We start from the raw sequence: 20,827 nt of genomic DNA on the forward strand, positions 1-20,827 counted from the left end.
CGATCCTAAATCTCTTTCAAAGAGATTTTAACAAATTTAATGTAGATAAAGCTCAATTTATATATATATATATATATATATATATATATATATATATATATATAATGATAGGTGAAACATGAAAACTGCATTCACAACAGTTGCCTGAAATCAACCATCAATACTAATGCATAACGTTACTCTTAATAATATCCATTTATGCCGAAATTTAAGGGTAATGTTTAAATGGATATAAATTCACGAAAGTTTGCCGATGGCTGTCCGTCAGTAGTTTTCCCGCTGACCCAGTACCGTGACAACGTCGCCCCGTGGAACGTACCACTATTTTTCGCCGGCCTCACATGCCAATCGCGCGGCGCCAATTTAATTAGCAGAACTACTCCCCCGACAGCGCGACACGGAGCACGGTGAACTAACTTAACAACGGGTCAGCGGCAATCCGTCTCGCATGTGAACTTGCATGCACGTGCACGCACACGTATATGCTCTGTGAATACATCACGTTGGTAAGTTAGTTTACAAACGCCGAAGTGAAGGATAGAGCACTATACCATAGCCGCCTTGAGTCGACCGACTCTCACCATACTGTATTCTATACTGAAGTCTCAAGATATCTGCGTATTTGAAGTGACAGCTCACACAATTTACAAATACCTAAGTGAAAATAACATCTGCGTGAAAGCCATTTGTTGTGTTGTTTCAACAAGAGTTTTTCTAAATCATGGAATAAAAAGAATCAAAACTGTGCTACCCACTTAATATAATCTAATAATTTTTTATGTAATTTTAAGAGACTAAAAAAACTACGTAGAGAGAAGTATATAATTTCACGATCAATCGTGCGCACGACTCTGTGTAAAGTACAATAATTAAACTATGTTATCTAATAACAGATTTACGTTCATTACGTGGTTTAATTTACGTTTAGCAAATGACAGTAGGATACAATACGGTTTGTTCCACTCAGTTAGTATATAATGCAGTAGAGAATATATAGTTCTCCCTCTTTGCCTCTTCTCTCGGACAATAATGGTTTGGCCGCGTATGCACTATCGTGTACAACGAGCATTAGACCAGCCGATGCATAGCGTGTCCTGCTTTTAGATCGATCGCAATTAAAATTGTTGAGTTGTAGAGTTTTTTCAACGTTTCACCAGGATAATCGCTATTTGGTCAACTCAGATAAATCGGAATTCTATAAAGTTTGTTGATAAATATTTTACTGAATAAATAATTATGAAAAAATTAACAGAAATATTGTTTAACCAATAGTATTTAAAAAATAACTTTGATAATTAAATCGATATAATCGAAATGCAGTTGGCAAATTTTAAGTTAATATAAAAAAATATTTTTACATCTTTCTCACTATAATTTTTTTAATATTGGTTTCCTCACGTCAAATTATATTATACTGTTAAGTTTATTATATAATGATACTTGCATAAAACTCATCTAATCAATTCTTATCAATTCAGGAAACGGCAAAAACAAAATAAAAGAATTCCTAAGAGCTATTTTAAAAGGTTTAACGTTTACGTTTTATTAACCTACGTTTTATTCTCCCGGAACAAGTATAAAAACTGAAGAAAAGTGTGTAAATAAAACGTCGGTATTAAGCCGTATAACGAAATGATAAGAAGGAATTAGGATAAAACAAGAGGAAAGTTCCTGAACAGAGGGAGGTAATCGAAAGATCGCTACGCGAGATACGTCGGTTGTGTCTTAAGTGTAATCTCGACATCGTGCATCGTCTTCATCGCGCGTGCAACATACGCGGGAAATGCTGTTCGAGATACGCTATCAAGAATACGGCCGTAAACAGCGGACTGTCAGTCGTTTCCCTCAATTTTGCATAACACTAGTCGTGCGACGGACACTCTGTGAAAATATATTTTATAAAACGAATAAAAATAGTTTTACGATCGAGAATCTATATTGCCCCATTCAATCATCCACGGAAAGCGTATCGTTCGAATGTTGTCCAAATAGATCGAATCTTTCGGAATAGCGCTGTTCATGAAATTTTATTGCTACTATCTCATTTTATATCTCGTCAGTTCTGTAACATTTTATCTTTCGGTAAGTCTATTTTGGAAAAAATTTATTTTTAGAACAAAAGCCATAATATATATGAATCCATGATGCTAAACAATTGCGCTTTTAAATTAAGTGTAACAAAATCATGAATTTTGTTTAGAAAATTGATGTATACAAATTTAAGATATAAAAAGAGATGGGAAAATATTATAAAAATAAAAAATAAAAATATTTTTTAAGTATGTATGATATTAAAATTAAGTTTTTCTTTTCGACCATTATCCCTTGTATCATATTAAACTTATAATTCTTGTAAAAAGTTGTGACTTGTCTTGTCAATACTAATTTCAAGATATTAATTTCATATCATTATATTTTTTATTATTAAATGAAAAATAAGTGTCAACAAAATTGATAATGAAAGGATTAAATATCCAATCTATCTATGAAAAACAAAATTTAAATTTTATCTTTTGAGGAATATTGGCATACAAACTTTTGGCTCCTTATCACAAAATTAATACAGTAGAGAAAAGATGTAGTGGAGAAAAGACAGTCTGGCGTGTTTGATAAAAGCGAACAACCGTTAAATCCAAGACGGATCAATCCACCTAATTTGCTTAATAATGTCCCTGGCTACCTTCATCTATCTCGACGCCAAGTCGTATTACTAAGACGTAACGCGACGCGATACATCGCGACACGTGCCATGATTCGCTTTTCGCCAACGTGGAATTCGCGGTCACTTGGAAGATACTAATAAATCGCGGCATGTCAGTACCAGGCGATTTTTACAGACGAATCTCTCGCTTTTCCGCTCAAAACCCGGGCAGCAGTGGCTTTTAGGCGCGTCTACCTCTCTGCAGAGACGCTCCTCTCTCTTTCTTCCCAATGTCGCTTATTAATATCGCGTATCTAAATAGCAATCCGCAATGCAACTAACGCGATAGAAATGCGGTAATAGACATCGAATATACAGACACACACACACACATATATATATTCATTATACTTATATTGATGGCGATTGCTTTTGCTCCGCTCGCAAATCATATTGAGTTTTCACACGTGAAATATTTTTATTTATATATTAGTATCTTTTTTAATATAGTACATAATTAAATATATTCAAATGAAATAATTTTAGTTACTTGTAAATTTGCCAACCCAAATCTGCCAAAAATCTAAATTTATAATTTTATTTCATCAAAAGCCAAAAATACGCGAATGATATTCATGTTTTTTTTATATATTATGATATATGTACATAACTTAACTCACCATTAACTTTACCGTATCCGGGAGATACATTATGACGAAGAGTCTCTATTTATATACGCATACACTGCTATCATCGCGACAACGTGTGATTTTACATTTCTCGCTTCTTTCCTTCATGAGTTCCCCGCTTATGGCGTTACGATGGTCATGGCTGTCCGTATACGGAAGCGGAAACTACGCAGAATAGTTATTGCGCGAGTGCTCAAAAGTTGTCGAGCGAAAAACAAATCATTGTTACTGTAGCAGCGGCCGCTCCCTAGTGTAAGAGTTTACTTTACGGTGTTGTAAGACATCTCCATACCGTATGATGCTGACGTTACAGAACGCGCGCGCCATAAAAACGCATATGAAAAGGCCGAAACGATGCAACGGATGTCCATAAAAGTACTCTTCGAATATTTCGCATTTTAAAGCGCGGATATTGCAACGATTATTAACGTATCGTAACGCGGATTTATAGAAACGCGCGTGAGAATACAGGATCTGTATATATATATATATATATATATATATATATATATATAAACACCGTATACATAAAGTGTACATTATAAACATTTCGAAAAATCACCATAAGAAAAGATGATAAAGTTTTGTCAATATTTTACTATTGATAGAATTAGATTGTTTAAATCGATCGACGAAAGCTAATTTTATCTATCTGGAACAATATATGGTATGTAATTATATTTTTTATTTTATTAAGTATATTAAGTATTTTATTTTATTAATTATTATATGAATTATTCAAGCGATGACATTACTACAGATATAATTCACAAAATTGCTAAAATAAATCTTTAAAAAATATACGGTTACGTTTTGTATTAAATATTTCTACATATTAATAATATTTCTTTTTATTAATATTAAACCGGAGGAATTGTTAGAAATAAAATCTCAGGCATCATAACACGATCGCGACGTGTCATCACGTAATCGACAATTTTTTTCCTTTTGAAGAAGCACGAACGGAAAAATAATCGCAGAAAATCCTTATTCCTTTCTCTTTTTCTTTCTATTTATCCCGCTTTATTCCAACCGTCCTTCTCCCTTACGTTCTTTGGCGTTCCGTGTTTCATAGGGAGAACACGCGATTGCCGCGTTAACTCCCGCAGGGCGCAGCGGGTGTCCTTACGCGGACTCACATTAACCCACCTCTGCATCCTCCACATTTCGTGTCCTCCCCTCCCGCAACTTCCATCCAAATGATCTACCGACATACGTACATACTTTGCCGCTATCTCGATCGCCTTTAACACTTCGCTCTTTATTACTTTTTGTATCTCCTGCCTCGAGCAATTATTTTCATCCTAAGATAAGTGATTATATTAAAATTGCAAAACTATTTCCTCGTGTTAATAAGATCAATTTATATTATATTAATACTTATCGTAATTTCAATACATGATGCTAAATTTTATAAGAATGTCATAAACAAAAATCTGTAGGTATCAGAGATAATAATTAAAATTGGTTCAAGAGTAATAGTCATTTTCTTTTAAAACCAAAGGTAATAAAAAAAACGTTATAATGAAAATACTCAACGAATAATAATCACTTCGGAAAAAAGACTATACAATATGAAAAACTTTTCTACTCGCAATAAATTAAGATTCACACAGAACAAGCTTCAAAAATATTTCTCTCAATAAACCCGTATTTTATATGTATGAATTGAATAAACAAAAAAGAATTTTGAATATTTTGTTTCGTTTAAAATTTGTAAGCACATTAATTCTCGTGAACGATATATTAATACTACCTAGTATATTATTTTATTTCGCAAGCATTCTCTAAAACTGGGAGAATTAGATTCGAGCCGATCGAGTTACGTACATACATATACGTCGCGGCTGTGACGTTTCTGTGCCATGGCGAGAACTGAGATCGCTAACATCGCTAACTAACGGCGAGTAGATGAGCACCCTCGTGAGCTCGCCCGCTGAGCAGATAAGACTTCGCGCCACGGCGCCGGTCACGGATCCTCGCGCATCACCTGCACCCATCGCCACCCACGCCCTTCAGGCACCCTGATAAATTACTCAAGACCTCTATCGTCCATCCTGAGCGCGCGGTCATGTGCGCGCCTATCAGTGCGGAGTGCGCCTTATAACCTCCGAGAAACGATCGGTACGCGTGACCCGATAACCGTCGAGACCTAAGCTGTACGCCTAGAAAACACTCGAGGATTCTATCTGAAGAAATAATCGCCATTATTTCGCATCACAATGCGTAAATTTCAAAGTCGTGCAAAAAATTCTTAATTTTAAAAAAATACATATAAACATTTTGTCTTCTTCTCTATTTCTTTCAAAACATGTTGGAACGTTAAATCATCGCGTGAATCTTGCTGGATATTTTTTATACTATCCTAGACTTTTCTGAAATTAAAAAGATAAATGCTCAAAACAATTAAAATAAGTCATCAAAAAAATATAATAAATATCATTATTAAAATATGACAACAAGTACTATTATCGAAATACGAAATTGAAAATCATGCAGATAAAATTTATCTGATTTAAAAAAAATCGAGCTCGGAAATGATAATTATACTTGAAAAGTTGCTTGCCGGATGAATAGGAATGATTTTGAATGCCAATAGCGCGACTGCTATCTCAACGAGATACACGAAGACGGAGAGACTGAGAGTTCTCTACAGCGACGTTTCCATTTGGCGATGCGGATGGAGGAAGGGAAAAAAGATCTATGATCTAAGAAAGACCTTAATAATCCCGATTCATAAAGCCTAGTCTATCCTGGTGCGCCGATACGCCATGCTGTCGGCCACGAGTGGGCTGATAAAGAATGACGATCGTAAGGGAAGAAAGTTGCACGGCGCTTATCGCCCAATAAATTCTACTTCAGCCAGCATCTGCTTGTCTCTCTCCCTTTCTTCGTCTTCGAATTTTCTCGCCTTTCGTGGCATCGCGTCCTTCCCGTTCCACTACGTGCCGCAAAACCCGTGTAATTATCGCCAGCAAGTACCAACTAAATTCTCTCTTAACGACGAGTTACGATCGAATTAACAGATTGCCCCGCCAGAAAGATTTCGAATTCTTCGCATGCTATATATCCCCTATCATATCCAGCTGAACTGATTAAATCTGACTTTTACGCTATAACATTTGAAAACTGAAAAAAAGATAGGTAAGATTAGAAAAATCATATTAATTAATATTCGAACTTTGATTCAAAATCAAATTTAATTGTGATAATATTTATTGCTAATTCAAATTTATTCTGATAATAATTTTCTGTTTTATTTAATAAAATTTTATATTTTTTATTAATAGCAAAAAAATATGAAAATAAGTTGCTTTTTATTTTTATAAAAACTATTATCCTCTTATTTATAATAATAAATAAGAAGATAATAGAGTAAGAAAGCGTGTAATATCAACACTTTCGCACACTCTCCTTTTAATTCTCGATAATATCGGGCAACATTTTCCGTGTTATTTAGTAAGTGTGAAGACCATACTATGATTGTTCAGAAAAGAAGGGAAAGCGAAGATTCTCAATAAAATCGCGAGACTGCGTAACAGATATATCGTGGCAAAATTGAGATTGGTTATCGAAGACGCTGCAACCTCCTCGCGAGGTGAGAATCGACGCCCGAGAAGAAGGCGTGTCGAGATGGTGTAGCACAGGCTCAAATCGGATAGTTTGTTCATTAGAGATATTTTCCGACGGATGGACGAGAGGCAAGTCGAGGGAGCGTGCTCGGCGTATATTTGTCTTGATAAGTCCGAGGCAGGAAATGAGACTGTCGATAGAAGAGCCCGCGTGCTTGCTTCCCTCGAAAGAAGCAGAATCGCCAGAAATGAGGATTTCGATTCGTTTAACGAGGAATAACGGTCGTACAGAAGGTACCTCGACAGTCTAAAGTCGATCGCGTACAAACGTAAACTCCTCAACAAAGTGCTATGTTGCTTAGCGCTTTACGTATTTAAGAAGACTTTAATTATTACGCATTGTCAATATGCCTAAATCAGATTCATTCTCATAATGAAAGATGATCGAAATAAAAAGATTGTCAAAATGATCAAGGGAATACATATTGTAGCGTGTAAATATGAATTTTTGAAGGATAAATTAGTGACTTATAAGAATCCACAAAATATAATCGAGCAGTATGATGCGTTTAATTTTTAGCTCAATATTTTATTAGAAATGGTCGATAATAAAAGAAGGAAAGATAAGAAGTAGATTATCGATTTTTCAATGCACATTACTGGCCCTTTTCAAAGCACGACTCTAGAGAATATTAAAGTTAACTGCGTTCAAATATCCGCCATTACACATTGATCGCAACTGGGATCTCATTGTTATTACGACCACTTGAAAAACTCATAAAGGAACGATTGGCTCGGCTATATCGTATTACTTTTATATTCTAAAGACATGTGTATATAATGTTAATGCAAATACAATGGCCGTTAATTAATACTGATTAACAATTCAAGTAGAAAGAAACATATTTCCTAATTAAGATAATTAAATCTTATTGTAACACTTGTAGAAATATATATATATATAGAAGGAAGTAGTATCATTATATATTTAGATATTCCGACCTGAAGATCATGAATATTGATGTTTTAATGTAACAATAATTAATTACTCCGTAATTAAAGCAACGTTATTCTAAACTTGAGAATAAAAAAAAATTCTTCTGAAAATAGAATTATAATCGACCGTGTTAAAAATAAATTAATTACAAGTTAATGGATCTAGTGAAAATAATAAATCTATTATAACATCAATCAAAGTTAAAAAGTGTCAAAGTTAGATGTAAAATAATCGAATAATATTTTAAGTATTCGCTCTTATTCATCGATAAATTTATTCCTATCTCTAGCGAGAAGTCTTATCAAAACAGTTATCGATTTTACATTTTACCGCAACCAGAAGAAAGAGGATGACAAAGTAAGAGTAAGTAGAGAATGTGAGGTGGAACAGAAAGAGAGAGAGAGAGAGAGAGAGAGAGAGAGAGAGAGACAGAGAGAGAGAGACAGAGAGATAGTGAAATTCTCTTGCTCCCGTATCAGTGGGCAAGGCCCGTTTGACCTGGCACACATGCCGTCCATAGATCAACCAGAACCCTTAGGCCGAACCCCACCATGCCACGGGCTAACCATTAATTTACAACCCGCAGAGTAACCCCATGCCTCAACCCCTGCATACAGGATCCGCGCGTCCCCTTGCGGCAGATATGAGCTACGACGTGGCGCTGAGGGATTCAACCGCCCCAACTCTCTCCCGGACGATCCCCCCTCTCTTCTATCTCTCCATTCTGTCTCCTTCGTTCGCTGTCTCCGTTGCCTCCCAACTCTTAAGCGACCTCCATCTACCCGAGAAACTTCTCGTTATACCACGGCGAAAGAAATTTAAATCTATCGACGGCACATCTCGGTTAATCCCTAACGATAACCCGCGGATGTATCCCGAATCTCACAGCGTATAGATTGGTTTTTCTCGTAAATTATTATCTGCGTTCTTTTACCTTTTTATTATAAGTATCTTTTAGAATAAATAATGAATAAATAAATAAATAATTTATCTATAAAGAAATATTTTTTTCTCTCATAAAAGAAATTTCTATATTTCATTCAACGCTTTACTATATTAGAATACAATAAATTTAGAATAAAAATATAATAAAAAGTTACTGTATCAGAATACAATAGAAAATTATGAAAAACGTCTTTATTAATCGTTCTGCATTGTGTAACATTTCCAATTAAATAACTGCTTCATCTTCAGGAAATGTAACGAAAAAGACTACTATGTATCATGGTTATAAACAAAGTCATAGATGTTAATTAAATAAAAATTATTTTTTGCTTTACTTATATTTTTTAAATAGATTTTTCATCACATATAATCATGATTGCCAAAACTATTAATTAGTAAATTTAAAAAAAGTGATAAAAGATAGCGGCAAAAGATTTCTTTCCTTTTTAATTACATATCTTACATTTTTTTTATTTTTAATTGCGTTGCAGTCTCGATCTTAAATTTTGTTTCGTCAACGAAACAAATTTACCCGGTTCGGCATATTCAACGTACTCATCGATGATAAAAGTAAAGAACAAAATTCTTAATTATCAGTGGACTTCGAACTATTCAGAACACGAAAGAGAGAAGATACGAGAAAAGGGCAAATTTAAGAAAATTAAGAGAAAATAAGAAAGAGAAAGTCACAAATGAATGGCGGGAACTGAAAGGGAGTGGGAAATAGTCTTTGATTTTGCGGACTTTATCTTCGCTTAATAAGCGGGTGCGAATAGGCCCGCTGTTGCTTGTGCTTTGTAACTCGGTGGAAGTAAGTTGTCCTCTGTTTCGTTTTGTTGTCCAGCAATTCCTTCTCTCCTCTGCGTCTCCCGACCTCTCTTTCCGCTCTCCTCGCGAGAATGAAAGGAACGAATAATTAGAGAAGGTTGGCGGGCACGGCCCAAAAGTTTCTGGCCAATTAATTAGACGGAGAAATGCACGGTACGAGAGGTAACCGGCGCATAAACGCCAGAAATGGCAATTTAAACAGCGACAATTCGACTGCGATTATCGTTGCCTAAACGGTGCTTGACGGCGCGCTTTTATAAAAGCTTCAGTTGATAATAGAGAATATTAGAGACTTGAATATTATATAAGAGAAAGAATCTGCACATTACGAATCTAAAATTAAAAGGAATGAATAGGTAAAATATAAAGTTAAAATAAATATGAAAAAGAAATATATTAAATATTAATACAGATTAAAAGTTCATAGATCAAAGTTGGAAAACTGACAAATATACAAACATATTTCAGAGAATAGAATTTAAATAGACATGTGTCAAATATATACAATTAAGAAGAAAAAAATCTTTTGTGTCATTTATTTATATTTTACGTTTTCGCAATATTGACTATGTAATAAATAAATCTACTTAAAAAATATGAAATAAATATTGAAAAATAAATAAAGTAAAAAAATAATAATTTTTATTTAATTAACATTTATGACTATTTATAATTATGATACATAGTTGTCTTTTCCGCTATATTTCTCAAGCAATAAGTATTATATACAAATTTTACGTGTATGCATTTAATCTTGTAATAATTCACTCATATCTAAATCAAAATCAAGAATGAAGTATTATGAAAGAAAATTTTTTAAAAAGCTCGTACGGAATAACTGTAAGATAAGACACACATGCATACATTAATATTTAAACATATTTTTCTCTTTTCCTCTCTCTTGAAAACAATTCTATATTCATTTCGATAATAATAGTATCGCTATGCATTGATGCGAGTCACATTCTCTTTGCTATCTTCGTTGAGCTGATAATAATAAAACATCGTCGGCTTTACATTCGATGAGCGATAAGACGCGCTCCCCTTTCACACGAGAGTGACACTGTATATAGCTGTTGGATGCACCCCTCCGACCCTTCCTTCGGTCCCTATTCTTTCGACCCTCGTCGTCGGACTCGCCCCTCGTTTCCTCCACTTAAAAACCGGTAATTACTCCGATGCTGGTGCGCTCTGGCATTTACCATCCGCTTTAGCGTTACTCTGTTTTCTGCTTAACAGCGACTCGACGCGAAACTCGATTCTCGCAACACGCTGTATATCATTATATTATACTGCGCATTAGTTTTCGTGACGCGGACAGCGCAGTGAATTAATTCTGCAGCGAGTATAAAAAACACCGCCGCAAGCATCTTGCAGCGCATTTTTTAACTTGTACTGCATTTTATAGTTTGCATAATTTTTCTTTAATCCCACACATTCCTTTCAAGAATTTTATTATAACTTTGACTATTACTGTTATTATATCATTAGTTCGATAAAAACATAATAGTAATTATTATAATATTGATTATTATTATTTCACCATAATTTCAAATATTGTAACCACGTTATTATCTTTCGGTGTTATAAATTTTGTCATAATTTTCCTATAGAGGAGATTGAAAACATAAAGTAAGGAAAATATAAAGTTCGCATTTTTTACGAGCTATTTATTTTTAACGAAGTCAACCTTGATGTGTCAATCATATGTACGTTCAACGACAAAATAAAAAATCTAATGAAAATTTCCGGAAGACTAATATGTTATAAATTTTTTACGAAGATATTTAAATTTATATATTAAACTTTTTATGTATAAATATATATATATATATATATATATATATATTTAGAAGAATAATTGAAGAATTTGAAATAGTGAAAAATATATATTTACCCACAAATATTAATAAAACAATAAATAAAATATAACATAAAATATAAAAATAATATATTTATATAGATACAAAAAATGTGATATAAAAGTACAAAATACTAACCTTGATCGTCGCGTAGTGGGATCTTTCATGACCATGACCTCTGTGATGTCTCCATACTTGGTGAAATACTCCCTAAGGCTCTCTGAAACAAAACGACGCTTTGATTACTTTTTATAACGAGAGAGTGTCATATAAATATTTTCAACGACTATTTAAGATTTATTAAACGTTGTTATAGCATCCGATGTTGCATTTTTCTTATTATAAAACACTGCATTTTTCCTCATTCACACGAAACGTCTCCTTTATTATGACACATTTTCGCTATTTTTTTACGAAGATACTACTTTACAAAAAATGGGTATCTTTGGTTTACGGCGACAAAAATCCAAATTATATCCTTTCAAGCATCTGTCAAGCTCTCTTAAGCTGACAGGACCAAATCAGCAAAATCAAATGGGACCTAATGGATTATTTAGTACTTCTTTGTACTATTTTGTACCACCAAAAATAATTTTGTACCCCATGCCAATTCAGAAAAAATCATGGCAATGGCAGGTGGTACAAATTAGTACAAATTCAGTACTAATCAGATCAATTTTTATTTTTCATTTTTTAATGGTTTTTATTACGATAGTTGAATATTAAGTTAGCAGGACCACAATTTTTTTTTAATTTGTACGGAGTACAAATTTATTTTCGGTGGTGCAAATTAGTACAAATTCAGTACTAATTGTATCTGATTTGTTTTATTAATTTTTTTAATTTTTTCTTTTGGTCCTGCTAGCTTAATATTAAGTTAGCAGCGCCACGATTTTTTCTGAATTGGCATGGGGTACAAAATTATTTTTGGTGGTACAAAATAGTACAAAATAAGTACTAAATAATCCATTAGGTCCTGCCCATTTGATTTTGCTGATTTGGTCCTGCCAGCTTAAGAGAGCTGATATTCTTACGTGTAGTTTATCATAAGAGTTAATCAATTGCTAATTATAAAGATTATAATTAGCTAATCGTATTTTAAAGAATAATACGGTATGTACGAAGTACGCATACCTATTCCTTCGAACGTCGCCGTACATATGACAAGAGCAACAGCGCGCCACGTCTGTAAAGGTCGAGCGCCGAACACTGTGTGACGATGTAAGATAACAAATTCCTTATGCCTATAAAATAATATACGTAGGTATGCCGAATATCCTTTGTAAAAAATGGTGACGCGTCCTTGTTTGTATCCTTGGTATGCGTGACGTAGAAGACACGGCATAGGACATAGTGGGGGAAAGGACCGCCGCGCCGCGCGCCGCGTCGCGCAAAAAGCAGAGAGACGAAAAAATTATTATTGTTCAGCCAACGCTCGAGAGTTAACAAGTACGTATTCGACATACATATATATGTCGTTTATATCAATAATTTTTCTACCTCATTGTCAGTAGCTTTCGATATACGATCTATCTGATTCTTTTGTAAAACTAGTTTTACTTACATCTTTCGTTCTCGAGTTTCAAATTAATTTTATTAATAAATGAGTGTATTACAATTTTTCCCTTCATCATTCGATCCTGCGATTCGTATTATCTCAATCTGAAAATGATTAATATATTACATCATCTCAATCCGCGAAAAATTCAAAGTGCGAAAAAGCATTTAAGGTATATTTAAAGATTATTATTAGAGAAATATCGCCCGTAATAAAATAATAAAACTAATAGTTAATAATATTAAATGGAAATCGCGAGAAGTATTGCTGTGATATATTCGAAATAAGAATCGCAACTAGATACTAGATATGATGAAAATCATAAAAATTAAACATACTTAGCATCATACGTTTTCAGATTTCCTCCGATTTGCATGTAAATGTAATTTTCCTATCATTTTCACATTAAACGTATAATAACCGAATTTCTACTGTATCTGCTTTGTTTTATTTATTTTTTAAATTTTTTCTTTTGGTCCTGCTAGCTTAATATTAAGTTGGCAGCGCCACGATTTTTTCTGAATTGGCACGGAGTACAAAATTATTTTTGGTGCTACAAAATAGTACAAAATAAGTACTAAATAATCCATTAGGTCCCATTTGATTTTGCTGATTTGGTCCTGCCAGCTTAAGAGAGCTGCATCTGTCAACCAAAGTTAGAGTTAGCAACACAAAAGATCACTAACGCTAACTAATTGGAATTAATAGATAACAACGCGTCAACACTTTGGAACGTAATCCTCGTAGCCCGATAAACACGCGGTGCGTGCGTTCAAAGTAAAGCTTTAGCTTAGCACAACCTATCTTTGATAACAACTAATTCGACATATTATGCACTTGCTATGATGAATCTGTCTAATAATCATTTTATGTTTATGTAAAAATAGATAATAACAAAATTCGTTTCATACGTTAAAAAAATAAAAATAACGACGTAAAAATTACATTCGAAACATAATTAATAGTACCATAATATATGTAAAATGTAGCTGGTATTACGGAAAAGAAAATGCCTTTGCTCTTCAATAAATTTCTATAATTTTTTTATCATAATAATAACTTTGAAATGTGCTAAAAAAAACCATCAGAAAAGATTCATACAACATATACAATGAAAGCTATAAATTAAATACAGTTTTCAGAGTTCGAAAATATGAATATCTTTAGCATATTGGACATGGCTATGAAAGAGTACGCAAAAATCACACTAATATTCGTTCTCTTTTTACTTTTCTAGTTGGCCAAGACATTATCCAATCACATATGTACCACACGATCAATGCGACCGATGTAACCAATGTAGAGCTTTCTTACTCTTTTCCGCCAGGGACACCCCCTTGACCCTTTTCATAGGCTTATAGCAAAAGGTTGAATACTGGCGGCGAGCCAGCATGGCTGCGCTCCAAATACGTCTTACACCTTATCTAATTATACGCCGTTTCATCCAGTCTGCTCTAAGACTTCGTAATGTTTCGGCGGTTACTTGCCTCTTTGGTCGCGAATGAGTTTCAATAAATCCCCAACATGGCTTTACAATACGCAACACTGCACAAAGTTAAATATACGTATACTTTTGCTATCCTACGTTAATACTCTCCCAATGAATTGTATAAAATATATTCGCAAAAAGAATGAATAATATTTATATTTTAAAAATATTCTCTTTAAAAAGCAATGTAAGTATGGAGCTATTGTAAAAAAAAAAAAAACATTTAATAATATATTTTACATATAACAATTGTCTTTTAGAAGAATAACAAAAATATAATTTAATTTAATTGAAGCATTTTTTTACTTTTTAATTTTTTAACACAATATACATAAATACATAATAATATTATTTAAATAATAAGAAATAAATTTTAAAATATTTTTAATTAGAAAAAGTAACATTTAAACAAAGTTGCTATGTCAGCATTAAAGCATGAATAAAATTAAATGCTTAATATGTTTTTAAGAATAAAAGATTTTTGTATTGCAACTAAATAATAAATTTATTTCTCAGTTAATTTTATAGATATTTTCTTTAGCAAAATTGTAAAAGTATTTAACACTGAAACTATAAAATTATATATTTTTTAATAAAAATTCAATAAAACGTTTATTTAAAGAATACATAAGTGAAAAGAAAAGTATAATAATAGAAAGTGAACTGGATATCTAGTCTATAAATAGAATTATTGTACGAGTATGTATTTTTCATTTGTAAAACACAGGAACGAATGGCTGTTGCGTGAAAACTTGAAGTGTTTAATAATTGTTATTTTCGCGACGCGCGCGCGGAAAATACGAACTGGACTTGCTAATTCAACGCGCAGCATTAATCAATGAATTATTGGTATCCCCAGGTCATTAGCCGTCGGGCACCACCTGTTTGGTAACGAGCCTCGCGCATAAATTACACCCAGCCCCTCCGTTACTGTTAATTAGTAACACCAAGTTGGAATTCTTAAGGAGGCGATACAGCGAGAACCTGTTATCAACCACACTGGCTAATGTTCGTTTCATGACGAAACATTTAAAAGACAATTAAGCTAGAGATATCGACGTCAACGTTTATTACGCCATCATCCTCCTCGTCGAAAATAAGATTTTGTTAATAAAAAAGTGCATTATCGAAGCGTGCCGTTGAATTACTTCTTGATGGATTTGTAATTTGCATTTAATTCGCGAAACTTTTTCGGGGATGCATTGCCGCGAAAAGATCTCAAATCTTGAAAACTCTTACGCAAAGAGCGACGAAGCGACAGTGACTGATCGCGCATTCTATTGATTTGAAACCCGAGTTTATTTAATTTTTATACAAATATTTATTGTCCATAATTTTTCGAAAAATTATAACTTTCTGATTTTTAATTAATTCACACAGTAATTTCTTAAATTTTTCCTTGAACTCTTAGTATAAAAAATATAATTAAAGTATAGAAAAGCATTTCCTGATTTCTTTAATACGTTTCATTCTTGAATAATTCTTTCAAGTTTTTCGTAATTCTCTTAATTTCGCGACAGCCCCTTGATAATTTTCTAGATTCATTTCTGTAACATCAGGCTACTATGAAAATGTCGTTAAAATAAAAGAAATGTACTTCATTCCATAGGGCTGACTTGCCAATGCTTCCTTAATTTGTCCTGGCGGATTGATGGAAGCAATTTCGTCGTTCTTGCGAGAAGACGCTCTTAAAACGTGTCCGCGATCCGCCGAAATTTACGGCTGTCATTTCCTTAATTGTTCTCCGGCACAACTTATTTTTCACGCGCGGCCCTCGTCGCATTCTCATTTCGTTGCAGTCACTCGAAAGGTACGCTCGTGCCTTGGCCCTTTGCCGGTGACGCGACTAGCTTACTCAGCTTAGAACTCTTCCTTGCCCCGAATGGCAACAAACGGAAGCGAGAGCGATACGTTGCCGACTTCGAATGAAGTAGTGTTCGGAGGAAATGGAATGTTTACTTGTAACTTTCTTCAACTTTTCTTTCAGGAATGTAGTAATTTATAACGTTGCGAAGAAAAAGAATTGCAGTTGTTATGCAGTAACTAATGGAATACATACAATTTTGTTAAAAATATATATATTTCACCAATTAATTTGCTTTAATAAATAAACTAAGTCAGATTAATTTATAATATTAATAATAAAAATATTTTATTCTAAATAGTGTTTTATTACATAAGAGATAATTCATTACCTCAAATTTAAATAAAGAGTTATACGAGTACATAAATAACGCGAAAAAAAATTTAATTAACAATTTAAGGAATATTATTTAGTTTATGCACGATCTGAACAAGGCATGTCTAGTATAAACGATTATATGACTGTCTCACAATCGTAAACAAACGTATGTAGTAAAAATTTTATGCGTCTCTGCTTGCAATGAGAATCAGTCAATGGCAGAAATTATTTTCCTTCTTTGCTCTTTGGCTAAAGGTGGATTTAAAATTCAGCCAAGAATAACGAAAGATAGATCAAATGACCAGAAGAATTTATTTAAAATTCTACGCATGATCATTATTAGTTAAAACGCGTTGAAAGATAAAATATACAAGAACGTTACAGAATATCGTAACATATTTATTCGATGAACTAACAATACATCCAAATTAGCCACACGATTTTAATCGTATATAAATATATGATTACATGGATGAAATATATAGACGGATAAAATAATAAATATTTTACATATATCGAAATAAGAACGTGCTCATTAAAATTATATTATTATCTAAAATGGCGAATGTCTGCACAAAAGAGTTGTATTTCATAGCGTTCATTATAAAATATGACGACATTTACGCGATTAATTAATGTCAATATCCGCAATTTTAATTAATTCTACAATTTATTGAAATAACATTACAGAAAGTATGCATCTATTTAAGCTATTAGAATTTCTTATAAAAACTATCAAAAATAAAAGATTTAAAAAATTCGTTAATACGCATGATACATTATCTTTTATAGCTGCAAACTTTTTTTTTCTCGACAGTGACGTTAAAACCCGATCGCTTTTTGCCATATACATTCTGCACAATATGTATTTTGTCCGAGAATATTAAATTTAACAGATAATAGTATCGGCAAGACCTCTTTAAATATTATATTATATATGTGTTATATATATATATATATAGTATATAATGTGTTTGATTATATGTATCCTGTTCTCACAAAATATATCCTTAATTATATGTAGCTTTAAATATAATATTAAATAGAAATATATTATAAATATGTTGCCTTAAAGTGGGTGAAACGTACTGATTCTATTCTTTTTCATATAATTTTCATATTTCATAATTTCAAATTTTCTAATCGTATGTTTATGAGATAGAGAAACTTGAAGTTTATATAGCGAAGAAAGTTACAGTTAAAAAGTTTACGAGTGGTAAATCTTCCAAAGTGGCATGTATTGTACTGGTTTTTGCATTGGTAATGTACCATGCCTTCGACAAACGAATGCTGCATTTTGGTAGAGTTTGCAAACATGTACGTTTTATATATTTTAATGAAAAACTTTTCAGTCGATATATACAATCCTGAAGAGGCACTAGACATTGTAATAGTTTCTAAAAAATTGCTTAAAAAAACAAAACTAATCCAAAATTTTTTGTATTATTTTTTTCTTCGAATTCACAGATGTAATTCTTAAAAAAAAAAAAAAAATTGTCTCAGACCTTTTTATCCTCTTTTGAGAGAGCTCGCGTCGCGCCGTACTTGGAGCATATTGGTCGCCGTGCCGTGAGAAAGCTCTAGAACCGACTATCCACGCGGTAGTCAATGGCGGAAGTGGAGACGGCGAGGTGGCGAGCTCCATTCAAATGAGATTCAACGCTAGGAAAGAATCGGAAGAGATGCCAAGAAGCTGAAGAGGGGGCAGAAGAAGGGAGACGGAAGCGAGCACGGTGCACGCTGGCCTCTGCTCGAGTGTTTTTCTATTCAGAGAAGGCTCGCATAAAGTCCTATATACCGAGTTCTATCCTATCCTATCCTATCTCCCGGATTCCCCAGGAGTCAGGGTGGATACGGGATAAGAGAGGCGAAGGGGCGGTTCCCCCATTCCAGAGGGTCGTTCATTGAAACGAATGGCCTTGTCCGCCTCTTTCTCCTCGTCCCTTCATCTTCTCTGTCTTCCTTCACCCTTCTCACTTTTCGCGGTCTTCCACCAGTTTCTATCACTCTCTCTCTCTCTCTCTCTCTCTCTCCTTTTCTTTCTCCTTGCCTTTCTATCCCTGACCCTCGAATGTACCTCCCTTCCTCTCCCTTTCCGATTTCCAGCCGCGCTTCTTTCTTCGCTTCTTCCTCGAGTTACGCCTCTCGCGAATCCGCCAGGATTACTTATCTTCCGCCAAAGGACGCTCAAGGCTCAACCTAAAGCATCATTTGAATAAACGCGAAGTTACTGCGCGCCTGTTCCCGGCAGGCAAGAGCGAGCGGGAAAGAGACAGACTCTCTAGTCCCACAACTATATTAATGGCGTCGTGATACCTTCGGGCAAAAAGAGGACCTCCTCGCTCTCTATTACCTGCGGGATGAGATTCCTGTCAGCAAGGATGTCGTGTCTTCAACAACGGGTCACGATACTCGTGCAACGATATAGTGACGCGTCGAGGTGAAGAGAATTCTAATTTAGTTTACGATGATCGCGGAATTCTTGTTATTTCTTGGAATATGGCCAATAAATGATAATAACAGCAGTTAATAATAATAGCACGCGATCATGATAATTTATCGTACGATATTATTATCATTAGAGAAAAAAGTAAAACTTACACAGAGATAAATAGAAGCTTTGAAAGCTGTGACTTAAACTTAATGTTGGAAATTAAAAAGTTATTAATTCGCATCGAAAAACAATTAATAAATTCGATTTTTTATTTTACATAAATTGCAAAACACAAGAAAATCGAACTATAGGAAAGATTAATCATATCGACTTAATATCACACAAAAGCTTTCCAGATAATACATTTCACATTAATCGTCTAAATTAAAAAAGAAACCGTTGGACAGTTTGACATTTTGATGAACATAAGTCAATTGAGTCTGGCATTTCTCTTATTTTTAATCGCATAAAGAAATAAAGTGATAAATAGCACATCTCCGTTATTATTTTCATCCCTCATGCTCAAGTCGTAAGTTAACTCTGAAAAAACATTCTGAAACCCGCTATACGTTAATAATAAGTCTCTATTTCTGTACCTAAGCGTACCAGAATTAGCGACGAATACTCAGCGACCCATCCGCAAATACGATGCTCACGCGCTCTATCGATAAATGTAAAGCAACGGTGCTGTCAAAGATGTTAACGCGGATGCATAAATACGTTTTTGCATAAATTATCGAATAAATATTGCGAATGACGGTCAAAATTGCAAACGTTAACTTGTGATACAGTGCGCGCGTCCCCCCATCCTTCATTATTGAATATTGCAATATTACTGGCATTAATATGTGATTAACACGTGTTATTCATGCAATCAGTTTATTACTGTGGCTTCCTGCAATTAATATTATTAGTAACATCTATAATTTAGATTAGATAATTAGAGTATTGTTTATTCTTATCATAGCATCAATTTAATAATGACCTATGTACAATCAGATTTTATCACATATATTATTCAAAGCTAACAAAACCTTTAATTCTTGATTTTAGAAATTTTTATGAAATTTATTATATCATCAATATTATTACTATTAATGTGTATTGTCAACATAATTTTTGATATTATCTGCTCATTAGTAGGTATAATAAACACATACATATTCACTATCTGTTCGATTATTGTCATATCCGTGAATAAAGATTAAGTAAAATTATTTCATATCATATCGAATATGAATAAAATATTCATATAATCGATTAAAGCCCCATAAGCGAGTCAACAGAATGAATTTTTCATTGTCACTCATCATTAAATAATTCTTAAACTATCATTAATATTGTTAAGTCCCAAAATACCGCAATTACCGATTAATACTGTCATCAATGTTTCCCGTGTATTAGGATGACGAATTTCTCATTCGACCATTAATAGGACTATTAATATTCAATATACTATTAATTATCGCGAGAGAAGTCCGATAGCCCAATTACTGTCACGTGACCTTCCGGGATCAAATGGCGACAAACTTCTTGGCCATCCGAGTAATTGAGTAAGCAATCATCCAACGATATTGCGTTATGTATGTTGAATAAATAAATAAACATTGGCGCGTTGACCACCGCATGG

General features: G+C 33.5%; 1 protein-coding gene across 12 annotated transcripts in view; it reads right to left on the minus strand.

Moving 5' to 3' along the window:
* Rbp6 (RNA-binding protein 6) overlaps positions 1–20,827 on the minus strand; it is a 602,105-nt gene that overhangs the window by 352,357 nt on the left and 228,921 nt on the right. For 8 of the 12 annotated variants that reach the window (XM_072896319.1, XM_072896325.1, XM_072896318.1 and 5 more), the window contains one exon: positions 11,673–11,754. In XM_072896319.1, coding sequence (XP_072752420.1) covers positions 11,673–11,754 — 82 coding nt within the window. Of the gene's footprint in view, positions 1–11,672; positions 11,755–12,668; positions 13,059–20,827 lie in introns of those variants that run through there. The other 4 variants (XM_072896324.1, XM_072896314.1, XM_072896317.1 and 1 more) reach the window with 4 other exon arrangements.

The sequence above is a fragment of the Anoplolepis gracilipes genome, chromosome 7 (genome assembly GCF_047496725.1).
Source record: "Anoplolepis gracilipes chromosome 7, ASM4749672v1, whole genome shotgun sequence".
NCBI lineage: Eukaryota > Metazoa > Arthropoda > Insecta > Hymenoptera > Formicidae > Anoplolepis > Anoplolepis gracilipes.